This window comes from Lagenorhynchus albirostris, chromosome 2 (genome assembly GCF_949774975.1).
Source record: "Lagenorhynchus albirostris chromosome 2, mLagAlb1.1, whole genome shotgun sequence".
Taxonomy (NCBI): Eukaryota; Metazoa; Chordata; class Mammalia; order Artiodactyla; family Delphinidae; genus Lagenorhynchus; species Lagenorhynchus albirostris.
In genome coordinates this window covers 174,748,648-174,768,801 of record NC_083096.1, presented here as the reverse complement: position 1 = coordinate 174,768,801, position 20,154 = coordinate 174,748,648, and the positions used below count along the sequence as shown (strand labels likewise).

Here is a 20,154-nt window from a genome sequence, read left to right as displayed (position 1 = left end):
CCAGTTTGTGAGTCTCCAAAACCCACACTCTTTCTGCCACACCAGGCGATGCTGGAATATTTCTTCTTCTTGACCTGGGAATGCAGTCAGACCTCACGCCCACACTCATTCTCACCCCCCCTCCTCCTGCTGAAGAGGAAGGTGAGAAACTTCGGTAGATAATCAGAAAGACTATATTTGCCCTCACCTTCAGTAACAAACGGGTTCCTTCCAGCTGGGAACACAAAGCTCTCTCCTAAGGTTAACTCACAAAAGTCCTCTCAGTCTCCCTGAGGAGTGGAGTATTATTACTAATAGGAGGAGCACAGAGTGGTTAGGTAAGGTCACACAGCAATTGAAATTGGAGACCCCACATTTCCCAGATCCAAGAACATTCAATTCTCTTTTTCTCTTCTTCCTGTCCTTTGTTCTCATTCCTCTCTTCTCAGCTGCCCCTGGGAAAGATAGGAAGGGGCTTCAGCAGCAAAGACCCCGATTTCCACGATGACTATGGTTCTCTTCAAAACGAAGATTGCGGAGACGATGACTCCCAGGGCAGGCCCGAGCAGTGCCGTCTGGAGGGCTACAATGGCCTGGAGGTCACCAACGTGTAAGGAGCCAATGCTCCACCAGACCCAACACAGAGAGACCCGGGGATGAAGGACAGCCAGGGACTGTCGCTGTTGTACATAGTGATCTCGGCCTGAGGGTGCTCCTCTAGTCCCGGGAAATCCCAGCAGACTGCTGTGACTGCGGATGGGAACCCTGGGGAACGAGGGGGCACCAGCCTGCCTGACTTGAGCGGGCTGTGGACTTCCGTGCTCACTGGAGGGAGACTGGCCCAGAGGGCCCGTCAGGGTGCCCAGCACCTCTGTCATCAAGGCTCCACCTCGGAGTGACTCAGCCACTGAGCAGTTCAAGTGGTCCTGGGAGCCTTGAACTGAGCCACCAGGATGGAAAGAGGCACAGGGTTCCCCAAAACACCCTCCCAGGAGGAGCAGGTGGGACTCCAGCCAGACACGCCGAGGCCAGCAGTGAGCACCAGGAGCTAGCAAAGCTGGAGGCTGACGGGTCACCACGTGGACCCTTCTGGCCAGCCTGGCGGAGGTCTCAGCTCCAGCATCCATGCCCCCCGTGACCAATAACTCGGCTTCTGACTTGTATCACTGAATCTCTCTTGGGAGAAGGCAAAACGGGAAGGTCATTCCCATCCTAAACGCCGTGTGTCACATCCGGGTGGACATGTTAAAGGGCTACGTGCTCCCTCCTCCCGGGAGTGGCTGTCCTGGGTGGAGGCAGGTGACATCCCTGCGGGGGTGGGGCTGAGCAGTGACGTTGCCAGGAAATGCAGATATCTGGTCATCAGGATGAAGGATATCATGTCGATAGGATCGGGGTTGACTGGGTTAGGTCCGTGACAACTGTACCAAGTGTGACAGTGGGTTTGGGACTGGGAACAGGGAAACGCTTGTCATCGTTAACCCAGCAAACCTTGTTGTGACGTCTGTCACCTGACACACAGGTGTGCTCGCCAGTGTCCTAATTGAGCTGAATCTCACAGGTCACTAAGGTGGTGCAGAGGATCCCCAGCCCTCTTCTTGACTCTACTACTGTTTTGCTGTGTGGCTTCTTCCCAGTGGCCTCACCTCTCTGTGCCTCAATGTCTTCATCTACAATACTTCTGGTTCCCTTCCAGGGATGTTGTGAGGATTAACACTTGCTAACGTCTGTAACACTTTGTAACCTCTCAGGAGACAGGTGGGAAGTTATGGGGTCCAGGGTGGGTGTCTACTTTCCCATTTACAACACAGAACTGGTACTGTACTGATACAGTACTGGTTCTCTCCACCTGTTTTTTGTTGTTTTTGTTTGTTTGTTTTGGGGGCCGGACCGCACGGCATGCGGAACTTCCCCGACCAGGGATTGAACCTGCACCCCCTGCAATGGGAGGGCAGAATCTTAACCACTGGACCACCAGGGAAGTCCTCTCCAACTGTTCTGATTGGAGCAACGTGCAAAAGGAGGGCAAGAAATGTTTAATGTTCAGACTCTCTAGAGCCCCCAGTAGGACTTGACTTCCCCAAAAGAGGAAAATCCCACGTACATAACCCTTGAAAATGAGTTTGATCCGTGTGTTCAGGCTTGAGTTCATTGACCTCGATGCTGAGGAATGACTAGGGAAGGGCACGTGGCATTGGAGTTCTACTTACACTTAGGTTATCAAAGCAAATCATTTGTTGGAACCGCGATGCTCGACTTCCATTGAAGCCTTTGGCACCAACAGTCTATAAGAGGTTTGAATTTCCAGGACTAGAAGCAGAGTCAGCCTCCAAGAACCGTCAAAGCACGTTCTTCAACCCAATGCATTACTTCCCCTCAAGGAAAAGCACAACCCGAGGCCTGATGAACTTGAGAATTCCTCCTCCCCGAGGCCGAAGACCTTGGTTTCCTGACCTTGGTTTCCTAACCTTAACACAAGCACAGCTTTTCTCACCACCGGAAACCAAATGCCTAGTTGTGGACACGTGGATGCCCCCTTTTGTCTGAACGTTTGGCCTCCTAGGGACACATTTCTGATTCCAGGGCCCAAGGGGTGAAGCTCTGGAACAAGGGGTGAAGCTTTGCGGAGGCTCCAAACCCAGTAACTTCATGATGTTCAGCCACACACACGGGATCGGAGGCTGCAGAGCCCGCAGCCGGAGAGAGGAGTTAAGACCTCCCTCTAACCTGATGCCACAGGCCACTCCCGAGCCAGCATCCAGGCTGGCCGAGCCGGCACCCCAGGATCTGCCTCTCGGGAAGGAGCAAACCCAGAAGGTAGTTATTCCCGCAGGGTGAGCAGGAATGGCAAACCGACGGGTGCCTGGGTGCAGGTCTGATTATTTGAAACCAATGCATTGTTCCCCGACTTGGGGACAAGATGGGCAAGTGGACAGTTGGGGGGGGGGTTACTGGCAGGGATGGCAGTGCCCAAAACATTCGCAGCATTGGGCCAGCAGGCCTGGGGCAACGTGGGCAAACTCGGATGCGCCTTTTGGTCCAAACGGTGCCCTGAGAGCGCGTTCTCGCCTCCCAGATGCTCTGTATCCCTGGCCCCCAGGCAAGCGTTTGGATGCTTTGCAACATGAGGATGGGTTGGCTGATAAATGAACAACCTCCGTACAGGGTTAAATCAGGCGAGCTCTGTCTGCTGGGAAAATCCTAAATGTCAACTCTGCTTCAAGAGCGGGCAAGAAGAGCAGGGGGTGCAGACTTGGCAGAGAGGTTCTGGAAGCGGTTAACAAAGGCTGGCAGAGTGGCCACCCACAGCACAGTGACCTGCCACATCCTGTCCAAACGGCCTGAGTCATGGTCTTGGTCCTTAAAGGGTGACACGGCATCTGGACCTCGGAACCATGTGAATGTGCTTCTGTGAGAGCTGGTGTCGCCTGCACCCATGGGTGCTGCCAGAGGTTGGGGAGAACCAGGGTAGGCAGAGACACCCCATATTCCTCCCAGAAGCTGGGGACCGGAGCCATCAGAAGGCACCAGCTTTCTGACCCCAGACGCCTCTTGTCTGTGGACAAGGCTCTCTTGTCTTGGGCTGAGCTGGGCTTTTCTCCGAGAAATCTGTCCCTGTCCGCATCGCAATCATTGGAGCCCAGGCTGCAGGAGGCAAGGAGAAGCCACGGGAGAACCTGGACCAGATGAAGTCGAGGAGAAGGGGTCTCCACGCAGCCCAGCCAGCATGGAAGGGCCTCAGAACAGTGACCCCCAATCTCTAGGTCACCAGACGGGGCTGAGTCCAGCAGAACAGGACGATTTGGCAAGATGTGACTTCCGTGTTCGGTGCTCCAAGCCTAGCTCTCCCCCTTCCCATCACAACCCATATTTTCTGGGCACCATCACTTCTGCTCTGCCCTTCGAGGTTCCAATGGGCTCCTGGCAGTGGAGTGGCAAGAAAAAGAAACGTTGTGGGAAATAGCATCTTCTGACACTAACATCATTCCCAGTGGTTGGCTGATGAGAATTTCCTGAGCCCTGACACCCCAGGGAGTCTGTGGGTGCAAAGGAAACGAGTTGTCCATGAGCTAAGATGATGTGCCTGACCTTTAGTTACTGATCATGGCCCGGAATGTCTTCCCAAGAGTGAATTTTAACACTGTAACAATAAATACTACTCCACAACACTTCATTGATGAGCTGGCCTTTTTTTTTCTCTGTGTGTTCTCATTCAGTTTTCCCAACAGTCTCTTTGAGAGGGGTGATTATTAACCCATTTCATAGATGGAGAAACTGAGGTTAAGGCTGAGGGGCTTGCCCAGCTCTATTAAGCTAAGACGTGACCGGGCAGGACTCCAGCTCAGTCACCTTCCTCCATATCCCAGGCTCGCTCCTCCCCGCTGAGCACCACCCCCACTACCATGTTGGTGTTCCCACCCTCACCCCCACCTTCCAGCACAGGACTTACATTACCAGGTGGCAGCACTCAAAATGGAGCTCTGGTGCATTCTGTCCTGTTGGAAAAGTCAGGCGCCTACTGTCCCCATCAGAGTGCTGCCTCCTGTCCCAGAACCCCGCTGTCAGGAGGGGAACTTCTGACCAGTCACCCCTCCCTTGATATCACTTGCTTCACCGTGTCCCTCTTCCGGGGTATTCACATTTCCAGATTGTCAGAATAGATCTTCAGCAGTCGTCTCAGTCAGCTCGGGCTGCTACAACATAATACCGGAGACTATGGGGGCTTAAACAACAGACGTTTATTCCTCACAGTTCTAGAGGCTGGGAGGTCCAAGATCCAGGTGCCAGCTAATTTACCTGGTGAGAGCTCTCTTCCTGGTTCACAGATGGGTGCCTTCTCATTGTGTCCTCCCAGAGTGCAGGGAGAGAGAGAGGAAGCAAGCTGTCTAATATCTTATAAGGGCACTAATCCCATCATGAGGACACCATCTTCGTGACCTAATCGCCTCCCAAAGGCCCCATCTCCTAATACCATCACATTGTGGCTTAGAATATTTCAAATAAGAATTTGGGGAGGACACAGACATTCAGTCCGTAGCAGTGGTAGAACCACAGGTGTCCTAGCTCGGTGCTTCTCAAACTTTAACATGCACCTGGGAGGGCTTCCCCGGTGGCGCAGTGGTTAAGAATCTGCCTGCCAGTGTAGGGGACATGGGTTCGAGCCCTGGCCTGGGAAGATCCCACATGCCGCGGAGCAACTAAGCCTGTGCACCACAACTACTGAGCCTGTGCTCTAGAGCTCGCGAGCCACAACTACTGAGCCCGCATGTCACAACTACTGAAGCCCACGCCCCTAGAGCCTGTGCTCCGCGATAAGAGAAGCCACTGCAATGAGAAGCCCGCGCACCGCAATGAAGAGTAGCCCCTGCTCACTGCAACTAGAGAAAGCCTGTGCACAGCAACAAAGACCCAACGCAGCCAAAAATAAAAATAAATAAAATAAATAAATTTATTAAAAAAAAAAAACATGCACCTGGGAGGGACAGGTATTTTTGGGATGCAGATGCTGACTCAGGAGGTTTGGGGTGGGGCCTGAGATTTGGCATTTCTAATAAGCCCCCAGGCTGTGTTGCTAGTCCAGAGACACACACACTGAGTATCAAGATCATGGCTGACAGCTGGGCCCTCCTGGCAAAGCCCAAATCACAGGAGGTAGGGGATGGTCTGAAGGCTCCACCCAGGTGTCCGACTGGCCCTGATGGACCCCCACCCCAATGAGCCGATTGTATGCTTCTCCCAGGACAGGAGCCCAGCCTGACTCCCTAGCTCATTGCTACGTTCTGGCTGGGGGCGGATACTCGGGAAGTGTGCATTGAACAGGGAGGATTTGGAAAAGTTAGAAGACACTGTGAGACAGACCTGGGCACGACCAGTTTCAGCAGGCTGACCGCACGTACTGTATTTAGTAAATCCTCTCGGGTACCAGGGCCTGTTCTTGATGCTGGGGATACAGGGCTAGAACTCATATAACCTAGCAAAGGAAGACAAGAAACTCATCCATGACTGGGGTGACTGAGTTCAGAAGTGATGAGTGGTACACGTGATGAAGCGGGTTGGGGGGGGGGGGCGCTGTCCTAGAGGACTTTTGAGCTGAGACATACTTTCCCCTGCAAAGATCTGGGGGAAGAACATTCCAGGCAGGCAGACGCTGAGCTAAATGCTGAGGATACGACATGAATGAAATTCTGCCCAGCCTCTGCCCGCACAGAGCTTCCCATCCAGCAGGGAAGAGAGAAGTGAATCAAATACTCCTGGGCAGTGTGAAATTGTAACTGTGCCCAGTCCTGAGAGCAGAGGTAGCTGGTCGTCAGAGAGCTTATCTTATGGGGATTTCATGTAGTCAAGAGGAGGTGAGGCCTGGGCAGAAGGGAGTTCAGCAGGTGAAGAAGAAAAGGAAGAGGATTCTAGACAGCGGGTCAGCACGTGCAAAGGTCCTGTGGGAGGAGCACAGTAAGTGGGACTGAAAAAAGGCCTTTTTTTTGCACCGACTCATTGATCTCGTATTTGATTACTCCCCCTGAGAACCTTGTCTGCTCTTACCTCCAGCTACTCTCTGAACTTCCTCCCTGAGCTTCCAGAGAATCTGATCTGGGCCTCCTCCAAAACATTCTGTGTTCTTCACTTTGCGTTACAGTTATCCGCGTGGGACCTGTGGGGCTGTGTCCACCAATACAGCGTCCCACACTCTCTCCCTGTTCGTTAAGCAAATGAACAGATCAATCAATCAATCAATAAAAATCGACAGAGCACCACCACCAGTACAAGATGCTACACAGCTATGCAGTTTGATCTGGCAGCCAAGCCATGTGTGGCAATTTAAATTACTATAATAATTAATTAAAATTAAATAAAATTTAAAATTCCCTTTCTCAGCTGCACCAGCACATTTCAATCACTCCATAGCTGCCTGTGGCTGGCAGCTGCCGCATCAGAGGACACAGATACAGAGCATTCCCATCATGGCAGAAAGTTCTGTTGCTACACAGCACCCTGAGATAATTTAGTTTTCTATACAAGCCCTGCCCTCAAGAAGCTTATGATTTGGCAAAGGGGGAAAAAAAAGGCAAGGCCCTAGAAAAATACAACTGGGAAAAAAATGTCTAGGACAGGTGGGATTTCTGTATTAGCCAGTGACAGGTGACAAACCCCGACTCAAAACACTGGTTTAAAAACAAAAAGGAACTTATTGGCTTCTGGAAAGAATAGTGTAGGACAACTAGCTTTGGATCCAGAGTGGTAAATGATATTTTCGGGATCTTCATCTTTCTTTGTCCCTTGACGTTGCCTCTCTCTACGTCAGGTTTATTCCCAGACAGGTGGATCCCAACAGTTGGCAGAATTACCACGAGACACACAACCTCCTGGCTTAGCGATCCCTGCACAAGAGAGAGGCTCTCACCCGGGAGTTCTAGCAAAGTCTCAGCGTGGAATCTCACTGGCTCAGTGGGGTAAGGTCACAAGCCCACCAGGGGTGGCATCAGCCCAGTGAGTCTCACATCTGGAGAGAGAATGGAGTGCCCTGTGACGCTCAGGGGACCATGTGGCGTGGAATCCTTTAATGTGGCCCAGGGGGCGGAGAGGGGCGTGGTTCTTCTTTCCTGAGATGTTTCCTCTCCCTAGCAGTGGGGCAGGGCAGCTGGACCCCAGGGAAGATGAGCCCCCTGATATTCAGAGAGGAAAAGAAACTTGAGTTCAGGTGCCTGACAGCTTACAGAAGCACCAGAAACAGGACTGAGAATTCAGTGGTCAGATCTAGTAGGAGCCAACATTGACCGGACGCTTGCCCCTGTCCTTTACGGCAGGGTTTCTCAACCTCCGCACGGCCAGCATCCTGGAGGTGCTTTGCGGGGAGGAGGAGGGCTGTCCTGAGCATGGCAGGATGTCTAGCAGCATCCCTCGTCTCTACTCAGTAGAAGCCAAGAGCATCCCACCTCCCGTCGTGACAGCCCCACATTTCTCCAGACTTTGCCAAATGTCCCCCGGGGAGGCAAAACCATCTGCAGTTGAGAATCACAGCTGTACGTGGTTTTGCTCTGGATTGGCATGGCTCTTCTCATCCGACAGGTGGGGAAACTGAGGCACGGAGCTGTTACATAGACTCCCAGGGTCCTTGTGTGTGGAGCTAGGGCATGGGAGCTGGGATCTTAGCCCTGCCGACTGGCTCTCTACGGAGTCTGGGCTGGTACCCACTGGCTTGAGGCTGGCTGGCCACACCCAGCTGTTTACAGTAAAAAGTTCCTGAAGCCAGATGTTCCCAGGGCTGAAGAGACTTCCCATTGTTAAGTGCGTTGATACCGGAACACTCCCTCCACCTGGCAGACAATTGCTCTGTAAATTACGGGTTTAAAGGGCAAAGGCAGCCCATGAGCTCTTGACTTCAAACAGGGTAATCATTTAGGGGTCAGAATGGTCTGGTTGAGTGAGTACTTATAATAGCTAATCTCACACCACATCTCTATCCTCCCCATCTTATTAAAAGACAAACAAAATAGGAAATAAGCAAATTAGCCATGCAGCCTGGCCGCAGCTGACATGCCAGCCCACATTCCTCTCCCAAACACGCTAGGAGTTGGAGACCTAGCAGGGGCCGGCTGTCCCGCACCCCCCCCACCCCCCCACCCCCCCCCACCCCCCCACCCCCCCCCACCCCCCCACCCCCCCTACCCCCCCCACCCCCCCCACCCCCGGCTCAGCCACAGACACAGCCTGTGTGGCCTGGGCCACTTCCTTTCCCTGTCTGGGCCTCAGTGTCTCTGCTGAGCACACTTTCCCCTCTTCTGCTGGCCTTGTTCCACGCTCATCTCGGGTAATTCCTGGGGTTGGGGCCCTGCTGATCACGGTGCCCTGTTGCCCTGTGGCATCCACCATCCGCATCGCCCCCACCCGCGACTTCAGGTCACAGAGCACGTGATCCTGGCTGGAACAATCCCAACCCTGCAGCACCCCCATCCCGCCACTGCCGGTGGCCCCAGGAGTTGGCCCTGAGATCTGAGTAGGAAAGTCAGAACCTCTACCTAGACGGTTTCACATCGTGAGTGGAAGGTTAGCTCTTGCTTTCCTTTCAGGTCTTGAGCTATGTGATGTGCCCCAGAGTCACAGTCTGCCATGTCCCTCCCACAAGGAGATACCTGAGAGAATGAGGCCAAACCAGATCCCCATATAAGAGGGGGGAGGGAGCAGGGCGGATTACCATATTCCCTGGATCCAACTGTCCCTTAAACCAGCAAGGGTCCACCCTTGCTTCCTGCGGGTTGGTTAAGTGATACCCTAATCCCTCCCACCTCTCCCATTCCTTCCCTGTATTAGTTTGCTAGGGTCAGCATAACAACGTGGCTTTTTAAAAACCAGAAATTTAATTTCTCACAGTTCTAGAGTCTAGAAATCCAAGACCAAAGCGTTGGCAGGGTTGGTTTCCCCTGAGGCCTCTCTCTTTGGCTTGTAGATGGCTGTCTTCTCCCTGTGTCCTCCCATGGTTTTCCCTCTGTGTGTCTCTGTGTCCTAATCTCCTGTTCTTATAAGGGAACCAGTCATATTGGATTAGGGTCCACCCTAATGACCGCATGTTAACTTAATCACCTCTTTAAAGAACCCCATCTCCAAATACAGTCACCTTCTGAGGTACTGGGGGATAAGACTTCAACATATGAATTTGGGGGACACACTTCAGTCCACGACACTCCCGCACAGGCCCCCCATTGCCTGCTTAAGTCGACTGGAATTGGGTTTCAGTCTCTTGACCCTAAAAGAGACCAGTTAAGCTACTCACCGTCCACTAGGCTTGACCCCAAAGCGATTCCTGTCCCTTCTCCTACCCCCTACATCCCACATACATATGCACACATGCTCACGTGCACGCACGCACACAACCTACCCCTGAATTTCAAGCACTCTATCTGCATCACATAGAATAACATGGAAAGATGAAATAATCTTAAATTCTTTTTTTTTTTTTTTGGACTTCCCAGCTAGAGATGCCCTCCTTTGAACTTGTGACATTGCAAAGTTAGAGGCCAAACTGCATTTGTGGGAAAGATACCACCCTGTCTCCTCACTGCCACCCGCTGTCTGGACATCCCGAGGAATGTCGCCCCACTTTCCATTTCCTGACGGGTTTCAATGCCACTCTGTCCAGAAGGGTCTTCTCTGGGACCACTTAGCTCTAGCTCACAACACAGGTCAGTCCAGAGCCACGAGGGCAGAGCCAGTGTCACCCCAGGAACACTGAGCCCGAGAACACCTGGAGCCTGGCACTCCAGGCAGATAGCACTGTCTGAGGGAGAGCTGTAGACCCAACAACGCCTCTGGCCTCAAATAGTGGACAAAAAAGAAACAGAACCTGAAAGCAGGGGCTGTGAGGAAGGGGAGAAGCCTGTGGGAGATGCCTGTTAGGTGCGCAGGGGGCCAAGCAGCTACGTTCACTGGCACCTTCGTTCTCAGGAACTACCCGTGGCTGTTGTTTTGTGGCCACTTAACCCGCGAACTCCAGCGTCGAGGTCGTCAGTAGCATCAGGCTGGCTTGCTAAAGATGGCATCCCTTTCACAGAGGCAGCCCCTCAGGTGTGTGGAGGCGTGGGGTGCAGTCTACGTTCATGGCAAAGCAACCTGCAACATCACCGAGGCCCATCTCCAAACCCAAGCAGAAAGTTTCTCTGAGGCTGGGCTCCCCAAGACTACCCTGACCGTGTCTGCCACACCCACAAACCAGCTCTACGTTACTGATTTCACGTCTTAGTTCATTCGGGCTGCTGTAACCTAGTACCCTAGACTGGGGGCTTCTAAACAACAGAAATGTATTTCTCACAGTTCTGGAGGCTGGAAGTGTGAGATCAGGGCTCACCAGAGCCCTCTTCCAGGTGGCAGACAGCTGTCTTCTCATTGTGTCCTCAAGAGGTGGAGGGGACCAGGGAGCTCTCTGGGGTCTTTTTAAATAAGGGCACCCATTTATGAGGGCTCCACCCTTGTGATCTAATCACCTCCCAAAGGCCCCACTGCCAAATACCAAAGCACTGGGGATCAGGTTTCAACATATGAATTTAGGGGGTATAACCCTTCAGTCCATAACATTTCATATACATGTATTTTAAATTTGGCTCAGGCCCTACATTGCTACTTACTTCTGTGAAACCACAGACCCGTGATGCTGACTTTATTTTTTCTAACACATCAACATCCATATACACACGTGTACAAGTATGTACAAAGTATACGTACCTACATGTGAAGAGTGTGCCCATAACTATGTGAAGAGCTACTGCAGCAAATGCTTGTGTGTGTATCCCCCATGATCAGGCCACACTCCATGAGGGGTACAGGCGCGGCACTGGGAGCCACTCGTGTTCCAGAGCACAGACAGTGTTCTCATTCAGCGTCTGAAGACCTTGCATGACGGCAACCTGGTGTTTCTTAAGCAGCACACACACGTTGCACCTCTGACTCCCAGTTACAGACCCTCAAGCCTTCTCCTTGGTTCTTCTTCATGGTCTCCTCTCCTCTCCCTTCCATCTCCTCCTCTTCTGGACATCCCCTTCATAAATATGTCACTGAAATTAAACACGGAGCTCCCAATGGATCTGAACAGTAGACTCTTAATACAGGGCCCATTTGCTGAGGGCCAGGCCCCTGTGTCAAGTGCTCTACACGTTATTTATTTATTGTCTCAAGTTCTCGCAACAACCCCGAAAGACAAGACCTTGGCCCAAGGTCACAAAACCAGCAGTAGCAAAAGTAGGACTCTTGAACCCAGATACTTTTAATCACTATATTATATCCTTCCTTAACCTGGATGTTATGTTTTAATAGTATGACCAAATAGAGCATCAGCTTTTTTAAAAAAAAAAAGTGCACATCCCACAGTTGGCCATTTATCTTATGGGCTGCTAAAATCAGTGGTGTTCAAGTCAAGCTGCCCTTGAGAGTCACTGGAGAAGTCATGGTAAGAATTCAGATTCCCAGGTCTTATCCCAAACTTAGTAAATTAGAATTTAGAGGTAGGGCTTGGGGATCTACATTCTAAAGCTAAACTGCAGGTTTTCTGATGAAGGACGTGTGGAGTGGGGCTCAAGCAGATGTATTTTTCAAAACCTCTTTGCATGGTTCTGTGGTACAGCTTGGGACCACTGCCCTAGGGTAATAACTCCAGTGTAGACGGTTCTTGGGCAGTTACAGCTTGCCGTCCCACACCTGTCCACTAGATGGTGAGATGATACGTCCCTCACCACCCCAGCCCAGCCCAACCCAGGAAGAGCAAAGCAGCACAGACGGCACAGCAATCCAGGCCCAACAAACCAGCTTCACAGGGATCCCCGTCCCCTCCCTGCAGCCCAAAAAGGGTGGCCCTTGTTTCCCCACGGAAGGCAAGAAACACATCTTCAGTGGGACAGGCAAAATTTGGAAGCCGGCCTCAGGACAAATTTGGAACCTGTTGACCCACCCAGATTCCCTCCCACCCAGGCGACCCCCCAGCGGGAGTCGAGCTGCGATAGGGGCTGATACCAACCAGGGGGCCTTCCTCTGCTGATGCAACTCCATCACGAGGCGCCAGAGGTTTCCCTTCCCCTGAGAGGGCCCGGGGGGGTGGCCTCCAGGAGCAGGACACCTGTGGTGAGGCAGCTGGGGAGCAGCTATAAAAGCAGCCCCACAGGACCACGTGGGCAGCCCGGAGGGAGTCAGACACACAGCTGGGGCACCTGAGGAATGGCCATAAACTTCACCTTGTCCAGCACCTGCCTCCTCCTCACGTTCCTGCAGAAAAAATGCACCTTCATCCTGGCCTCTGGGCGTGCCAAGGAGGGCCCCTCCCTCTGGGTGCCAGGACACCACAGGGACAATGGGGCAGCCTGTGGACTTATGGCCCCACAAACATCTACCTCCTAATCCCCAGAACATGTGACTATGTTTCCTTACGTGGCAAAGGGGAATCACAGTTGCTGGTGGAATTGATTGCTAATCAGGTGACCTTAAAATAGGGAGATTATCCTATTTTAGTATGGTCTGGGTGGGCCCACTGTAATCCCATGGGGCCTTAAAAGAGGATGAGGGAAGCAGAAGAGGAGAGCGGAGGGAGGTATGACTAGGGAAGAGGGTCAGAGTGAGGTGATGTGTAAAAAAGTCTCAACCACCATTTCTGGCTTTGAAGATGGAGGGAGGGGCCGCAAGCCAAGGAATGTAGGCACCTCTAGAAGCTGGAAAAAGCAAGGAATTGGATTCTCTTCCAGAGCCTCCAGAAAGAATGTGGTCCTTCCGGAGCCTCCAGAAAGAATGTGGTCCTGCCAACACCTTAATTTTTAGCCCAGTGAGGCCCGTGTCAGACTTCTGACCTACAGAACTATAAAATAATGCATTTGGGTGTTTAAGCCACTACGTTTGGTAATTTGTTACAGCAGCCCTAGGAAACTAATACACGGGTCAAGGCAGCCTATCAAGGCGGATCACACTTGATCCTCAGCTCGGCCCCAGTGGCGCAGGCGAAACGACTTCCATTTTACAGACAAGGGTCAGTGAGGCTGAGAAATGTGCAAGTTTCACATCGCAGGTAAAGAGGAAAAGCTGGCATCAAACTATTTCTGCCTGACTCCAAACCCGTGTTCTTTCTAAAGCACCTGATCTCAAATTGGTGCCCCAGGGGCGGCAGGCGGCTCCTAAAACAGCTCCAATGGTTCCACATCCCGGTGTTCATGCTCTAGTCAAACTCCCTCCCCTGGAGCATGACTTGCTTCTAAGAATACGAAACAGCAAAAAGGATGGGTGTCACTCCTGAGATTAGCTTATACAAGACTGAACTCACTCACTCTCCATCTCTCTGTTGTTCTCTGGCCCTTCTTTGCTCTCATCGATGAAGCCACCTGCCAAGTTGTAAGCTGAGCTACGGAGAGCCCCATGTGGCAAGGAACTGAGGGCGCTCTCAGACCAACAGCCTGCAAGGACCTGATCCTGCCAGGGGATGAGGCTGGAGGCAGCTCCTGCCTTGTGGAGTCTTGAGCTGATGCAGCTCCTGCTGGTACCTTCACTGAAGCTTGTGAGTGACCCTGAGCCAGGGACCCCCAGCTAAGCCACGCCTGAATCCTGACGCTTAGAAGCTGTGAGATAATGAATGTTGTTTTTCCCGGGACCATCAAGTTTGGGGGAAATTTGTTACACAGCAGTAGATAACTAATACACCAAAGTAACAATGATTTACAGAAACACAGCACTTCCTTTCCAAAATGTGTATGTGACTCTTAAAATTGTGATGAAAGCTGGGATGGGGACCACGCACCTCTAACTGATAAATGACATCTATTTCATAGGTAACAGAAATTAATAATGATAATAATAATAGTTCATCTTACATAGTGCTTACTAGGTGCCAGGCACTATTCTAAGTTCTTTAAATACAATAAAATTCATTCAGTCCTCACAGCAACCGCACAAGCAAGTATTCTTAGTATCACTATTTTACAGATGGAGAGACTGAGGCACAAAAAGTTTAGGTTGTACTGTATATATTAAAGCAAATGTGAAGATTGTTTTTATTTTATACATATAGGGGTTTGTGTTTATTTAATATGGTGCTATTAATTATGTACCATCTTTTATATGTAGTGATAATCAGTAAATTTTTCAATGTGATTAAAATTATATAATTATTTCTAACAATGCCACACATGTGCTATAATACATTGTTTTGTTTCCTTCTGTTGAACGGTCATACCTGAAGCATTAGCATGCCATGTTACAACTCACCCTGTCAGTGAGTCAGTGAATAATATAACTGAATCATTAGTATAAAAAATGCAAATGTCACACGCAGTTTTATGCATTTCATCCAAATATCCCTGAAGCCTATGCCAATGTTATCCTTGGAAGAAGAGCCTGAAAAGCTGTTGAACCACAGAAATACAGTTAAGCATTGCCATTCAGATCACCATTATTGTGAACATTTTAAAACAGACATAGTGAAAGAATTTTACGGCAAGCATAGGTATATTCACCACCCAGACTGTACCATTCACATTTTACTAAACTTTCTCTATCACATATCTATCTGTCTCGTATGCCTTTACCCATCCATCCATACATCTGATTTTTTATGCATTCAAATGTGTTTTATTGAGAAGAATGTAAAAGTTGCACAAATTTGTTTGAGGTAAACCACAGTATTGTACAGCAAGTCCGTGCTTGCCGAGATGTATTTCCAGCTCTGCCCCTTATCCCGGGGCACGGGCGCACTTCTTTCCAGGCAGGGCAGAGTTTGAGAAATGGCATCACATGGAGCCTGGGGGTTCTGGCCACGAATGAGCAGGTGTCTCTGTGGGAAGCTGTTGCCCAGGACAGAGGCCACCCGACAGAGGCCACCAGCCCTCAGAGCACAAGGCTGAGGACACAAACACCCCAGGCTTGAAACACGGGGACATCCGACGGAGCCTGGGGCAGGACCAAGAGCTCCAGGCTAATATCTCAGCCCCCGGCCTGAGAACACGCACACCCCATGCTGTATTCTTTATGCTTCATGTTGAAGTGGCACCCTCCTCACTCTGAGGGACTGGCCAACAGTTATCAGTCGCTTCCCACATGCCAGGTACTGTGATGGGCACTGGCCATTCATCAAGCGACCAAAAGTGCCCTGGCTGCTGCCCTCATGGAGCTGACAACATGGAGGGAACAGGCACCAGAGATTTTTTTTTTCCCTAAGTTTTCAAATTTTTTAATTTATTTTTCATTTTTTATTGGAGCATAGTTGGTTTACAGTGTTGTGTTAGCTTCAGGTGTACAGCAAAGTGCATCAGTTATACATATACATATATCAACCCTTTTTCAGATTCTTTTCCCATATAGGGCAGTACGGAGTATTGAGTAGAGTTCCCTGTGCTATCCAGTAGGTCTTTATTAGTTATCTATTTTATATACAGTAGTGTGTATATGTCAATCCCAAACTCCCAATTTATCCAGATGACATTTGCGATAAATGTCACAAAAGCACAACCCAGCAGAGCTGAACTCCACCTTTCAGAAAAGGAGAAACTGCTTTTGATTCTTTTCTTGATTTCTGCCCCCAGCTCTTACCCCATGAACCACTTACAACGGTGGCCGGGAGCCCAATTTGCAGTGCTGGGTCCCAAGGGTATGTAAGCACAGAGGAGGTCATTTCCCCTGCCCCAGCTGGGTACGTGCAGCCACTGGACCGCATCCTCCAAATTGCCACTTCCAGTCTAGTAGTAGGTCCGATTCCAGGGGAATGAGCCTCTCCTCAGAGCGCGGTCGCGGAGACTAAGACCCTGCCCGTGAGCCTGCCTGCTTGCCTGGGTTCAGATGCCCATGTGGCCGCTTACCGGCTGTGGGACTACTAATCTCTCTGAGGCTCAGTCTGGTCATCTGTAAAATGGGGTGGCAGTAACCCTTCCCGGGTCGTCGTGAGGATAAAATGGGAAGGGACCCGTAGGCGTTTGGCAGCGTCTCCCCCAGGCGGTTGTTAGGGTTTGCCGGTTACAGCTCTTGTAATTCTTCTTTTCTTCCTTGCACAGTTGTCCGAGTGAGCCCTTGTGACCCGTTGGGAAATTGCTGCCTCTGGGGGCGGGGGTCATCTCCAGCCTAAGGCCGAGGAGCTGGGGCAAGGCGATAGCAAGATGCTGCTGCCTGGGCTCCTCGGGAAGGGCTGTGATGGGAGGAGGTGGGATGCGGGGACGTCGGGGAGGAGCCGGGCCAGGGAGACGGCCCTGCCAATGCTCCTTCCCCGGGCCTCCTTCCGGGTCCTCAGCACAGCTGTGTGCCTGCTCGTCTCCAGCTGCTCCCTGAACTTCTGAACTCCCTCAGCCTGAGAAGTGGCCTTGTCTGGGAGCCACTACAGGCGCAGAACCCACATGCTTCAGGAATCTTCCAGAATTGCCCAAGACAGGAAGACTCCTCACCAGCCACAGGATCAGAGGAGCCTGGGATCAGCGCTTTGTTTCTTGACCAGGCCAGCCCAGGGACATGGGGCTGGCTGGTGGGGCCCTGCCTTTCTCATGGACAGCGGGGCCATGAGTTCTGATGAGCTCACATCACAGGTGAGGGTGTCGAGGCTCAGAGAGGAGACGCCGGCTTGCCCAAGTTGACGCAGCTTGCAAGGGTCAAAGCCAGGTATTTAAAAAAAAAAAAAAAAAAAAGAAAGCCAGGACTGGAGCTACAACTTGGATCTCATTCTTCTTAATCCTGGCAGAGAGAACGGCTCTACAATCACACTTAAAGAAGAAATCCCCAAAGCAGTGGTGGCTAAACGGAACCTCACGGAACCCCATAAGCACACGGAGGAACACGCAATCCACAGCTCCCCCCCTGACCAGCAGCTACTTTGCTACCATCCATGGAGGCTCACTTGCAGCCGAAAGAGATGGGATTTAGCACCTCCGGACCTGTCTTCAAGGTTGGTCCCAGCACTTACCTCCTGCATGACCTTGGCCTAGATGAGAACCCAATCTCAGTCGCCACATCTGGAAAGGGTCAAGGGAATAGTTGACCTTGTATCCTAGTATCCTTCTCTCCTGGGCTGCTGGGGGACTGGATGAGCCTCGAGTAGAGGACATGGTGAGCAGCAAAGCCTTTAATCCTGGGATAAAATAGTCACAGCTGAGCTCACCATACACCACGCACTAGAGCTCAGACTGGGGAGTGGTTCTAGCTGAGAGGGGGCAGGTGGCGCAGAGGAATAGTTTGGAATTCTATCTGGAATGAAAATACAGTAAGTCCCCTACGTACAAACCTTCAAGTTGCGAACTTTCGAAGACGCGACATGCGTTCGCATGTCCAAATACATGTTAGTTCATGTGTCTGGTGTACATTGTCACGTGCGTGCATCCTCCACAGGTGGCTGTGCAGCTCGCCCTCCATCTCCTGTTGCTGACGGTCCTTCAGCTCTACCATCTCCCACCTCCTCTCCCTCCTCCAGTCAGTAGCTCTTCTTGCCTGTTCACTCGATGCCAGCCCCTGGATGCCAGCTGTTTTACTGTACTACTGTGCTTTTCAAGGTACTGTACTGTAAGACAAAAATGTTTTCTTGGGCTTCCCTGGTGGCGCGGTGGTTGAGAGTCCGCCTGCCGATGCAGGGGACACGGGTTCGTGCCCCGGTCCGGGAAGATCCCGCATGCCGCGGAGCGGCTGGGCCCGTGAGCCGTGGCCGCTGGGCCTGCACGTCCGGAGCCTGTGCTCCGCAACAGGAGAGGCCATAGCAGTGAGACGCCCGCGTACCGAAAAAAAAAAAAAATTCTTTATTTTTTGTTTGTTTGTTTTTTTATGTATTATTGTGTGAAAAAGGATTATAAACCCATTACAGTACAGTACTATATAGCCGATTGTGTTAGTTGGGTACCTAGGCTAACTCTGTTGGACTTATGAACAAATTGGACTTACAAACGTGCTCTCAGAAAGGAACTCGTTCGTATGTAGGGGACTTACTGAACATCATGCTGTGACGCTCACACGTTCATTCATCAAACACTTATCAAGTGCCTTCTCTGGGTGGGACCCCAAGCTTGTCATGGGCAATAAGGAAACCAATGGTGACACAGTCCCCTCCCCTCAAGGAGCTTACATTCTACTAGAAGAAGACATGTAAGCAAATAAATTCCCTGAAGAGTAATGGGAGCTCTCAAGGGCACCCGAGGCCCAGAAAGGACAGAAAGAGGGGTGCCCTGACCCCTGGGACTCTCCAGTGTGCTTCCTATGTGTGCTTGGAATGATAGAACAGCTGCTGTCTTTAACCAGAATTTGAGAAACATACAGGAAAGAGGAGAGAGGTGTCAGAGCAGAGTATAAAGGGCCCTGCACCGGTGGTCAGAATATGTGAGTTCAAGGCCAGCACCGCCTCTGATTGGCTGTGGGACCCTGGGCATGGAAGCCACAGCCTTCGCTGGCCTCAGCTTCCCATCCGGAAATGAAAGCATCCGGATATTGCAGCCCTTCCAGCCCCGACAACAGGGATGCTAGAAAAGATGGCGATGTTATGATTAGGACACTCGGCCAAACAGGCCCTGAACTAGGTGGCCCAGCTGGACTGCGCTCCCCAGGGAGACAGCGGGGTGGGGGCGTGAGGGGCAGCCCCAGGCCCCTCCCTCAGTTCTGTGCCTTTGTCCCAGAGGTATCCTCCACCCCTTCACAGGCTCATCCTCAACGTCCTCGTGGCTCTCCTTGAGAAGCAGAGCCCCGGTAATTAACGTTTCTGCCACACAGCACGTAGGGCTGCTGGGTTACTCAGCACGGCCAGGAGTGGGCGGAAACGACCTGTGTGGGATCACCACCTCGGGCTCAGCTGAGGGTGAACAGTAGGGCTGTGGATGGCCGGCTCCCTTATGCGTGTCGATCATGAAAGACGGTCATTATCGGGGCGGCCACTGATAAATGTGTTTGTCACACACCACTCATTTGTTGTACTATTATTCTATTATGCTGTACTATTATTCCATTATTCATTATTCTATTATTCATTTGCCTCATGAAATAAAATGGACACGGAAGATAGAACATGGAAAAACAAAAAGATAAACGTATTGTACTATATGCCCAGAATATATGTATTAAGAGGGAGATGTAAATAGTTTTCTAATGACACATTCTATTAACTCTGAATCAGTACTTTTTTTCTATCAAAAATGTTAGATAACTTTTATAAATGAAAAGTTATTCCTATTGTTCCATTCCAGCACTTTCTACAGTTTATTCATAGGACTTGCATAGATCTTTGTGGGCTAGCTTGAAAAACCACCTTGGTTTTCTTTTCTTTTTTCTTTCAATTTTATTATTTATTTATTTATTTATTTTTGCTGCGTTGGGTCTTCATTGCTGCGAGCGGGCTTCCTCTGATTGCGGCGAACTAGGGCTGCTCTTCCTTGCGGTGCACGGGCTTCTCATTGCGGTGGCTTCTCTTGTTGTGGAGCACGGATCTAGGTGCGTGGGCTCAGTATTTGTGCGCATGGGCTTAGTTGCTCTGTGGCATGTGGTATCTTCCCAGACCAGGGCTTGAACCCATGTTCCCCTGCATTAACCACTGTGCCACCAGGGAAGCCCCACCTTGATTTTAATAACACTGTTGCTATAAGAAAATAATTTTTTATTCCAATCACACACTTATCAAGAAATCTTTGGAATATAACCAGCTCCCATAAAGCTTTCTTGAATATTACAATCAGGAAAATTCAGTGTACAATTGTCACTGGTAATGTCATTGGG

The 20,154-nt window shown here is 50.9% G+C and overlaps 1 protein-coding gene across 1 annotated transcript in view; it reads left to right on the top strand.

Annotated features, from left to right (window-relative positions):
• KAZN (kazrin, periplakin interacting protein) overlaps nt 1–4,115 on the top strand; it is a 1,131,324-nt gene extending 1,127,209 nt beyond the window's left edge. The window contains exon 17 of the mRNA XM_060141382.1: nt 429–4,115. Coding sequence (XP_059997365.1) covers nt 429–593 — 165 coding nt within the window. The 3' untranslated portion in view covers nt 594–4,115. The remainder of the gene's footprint in view (nt 1–428) is intronic.
• Nucleotides 4,116–20,154: the final 16,039 nt, after the last annotated feature.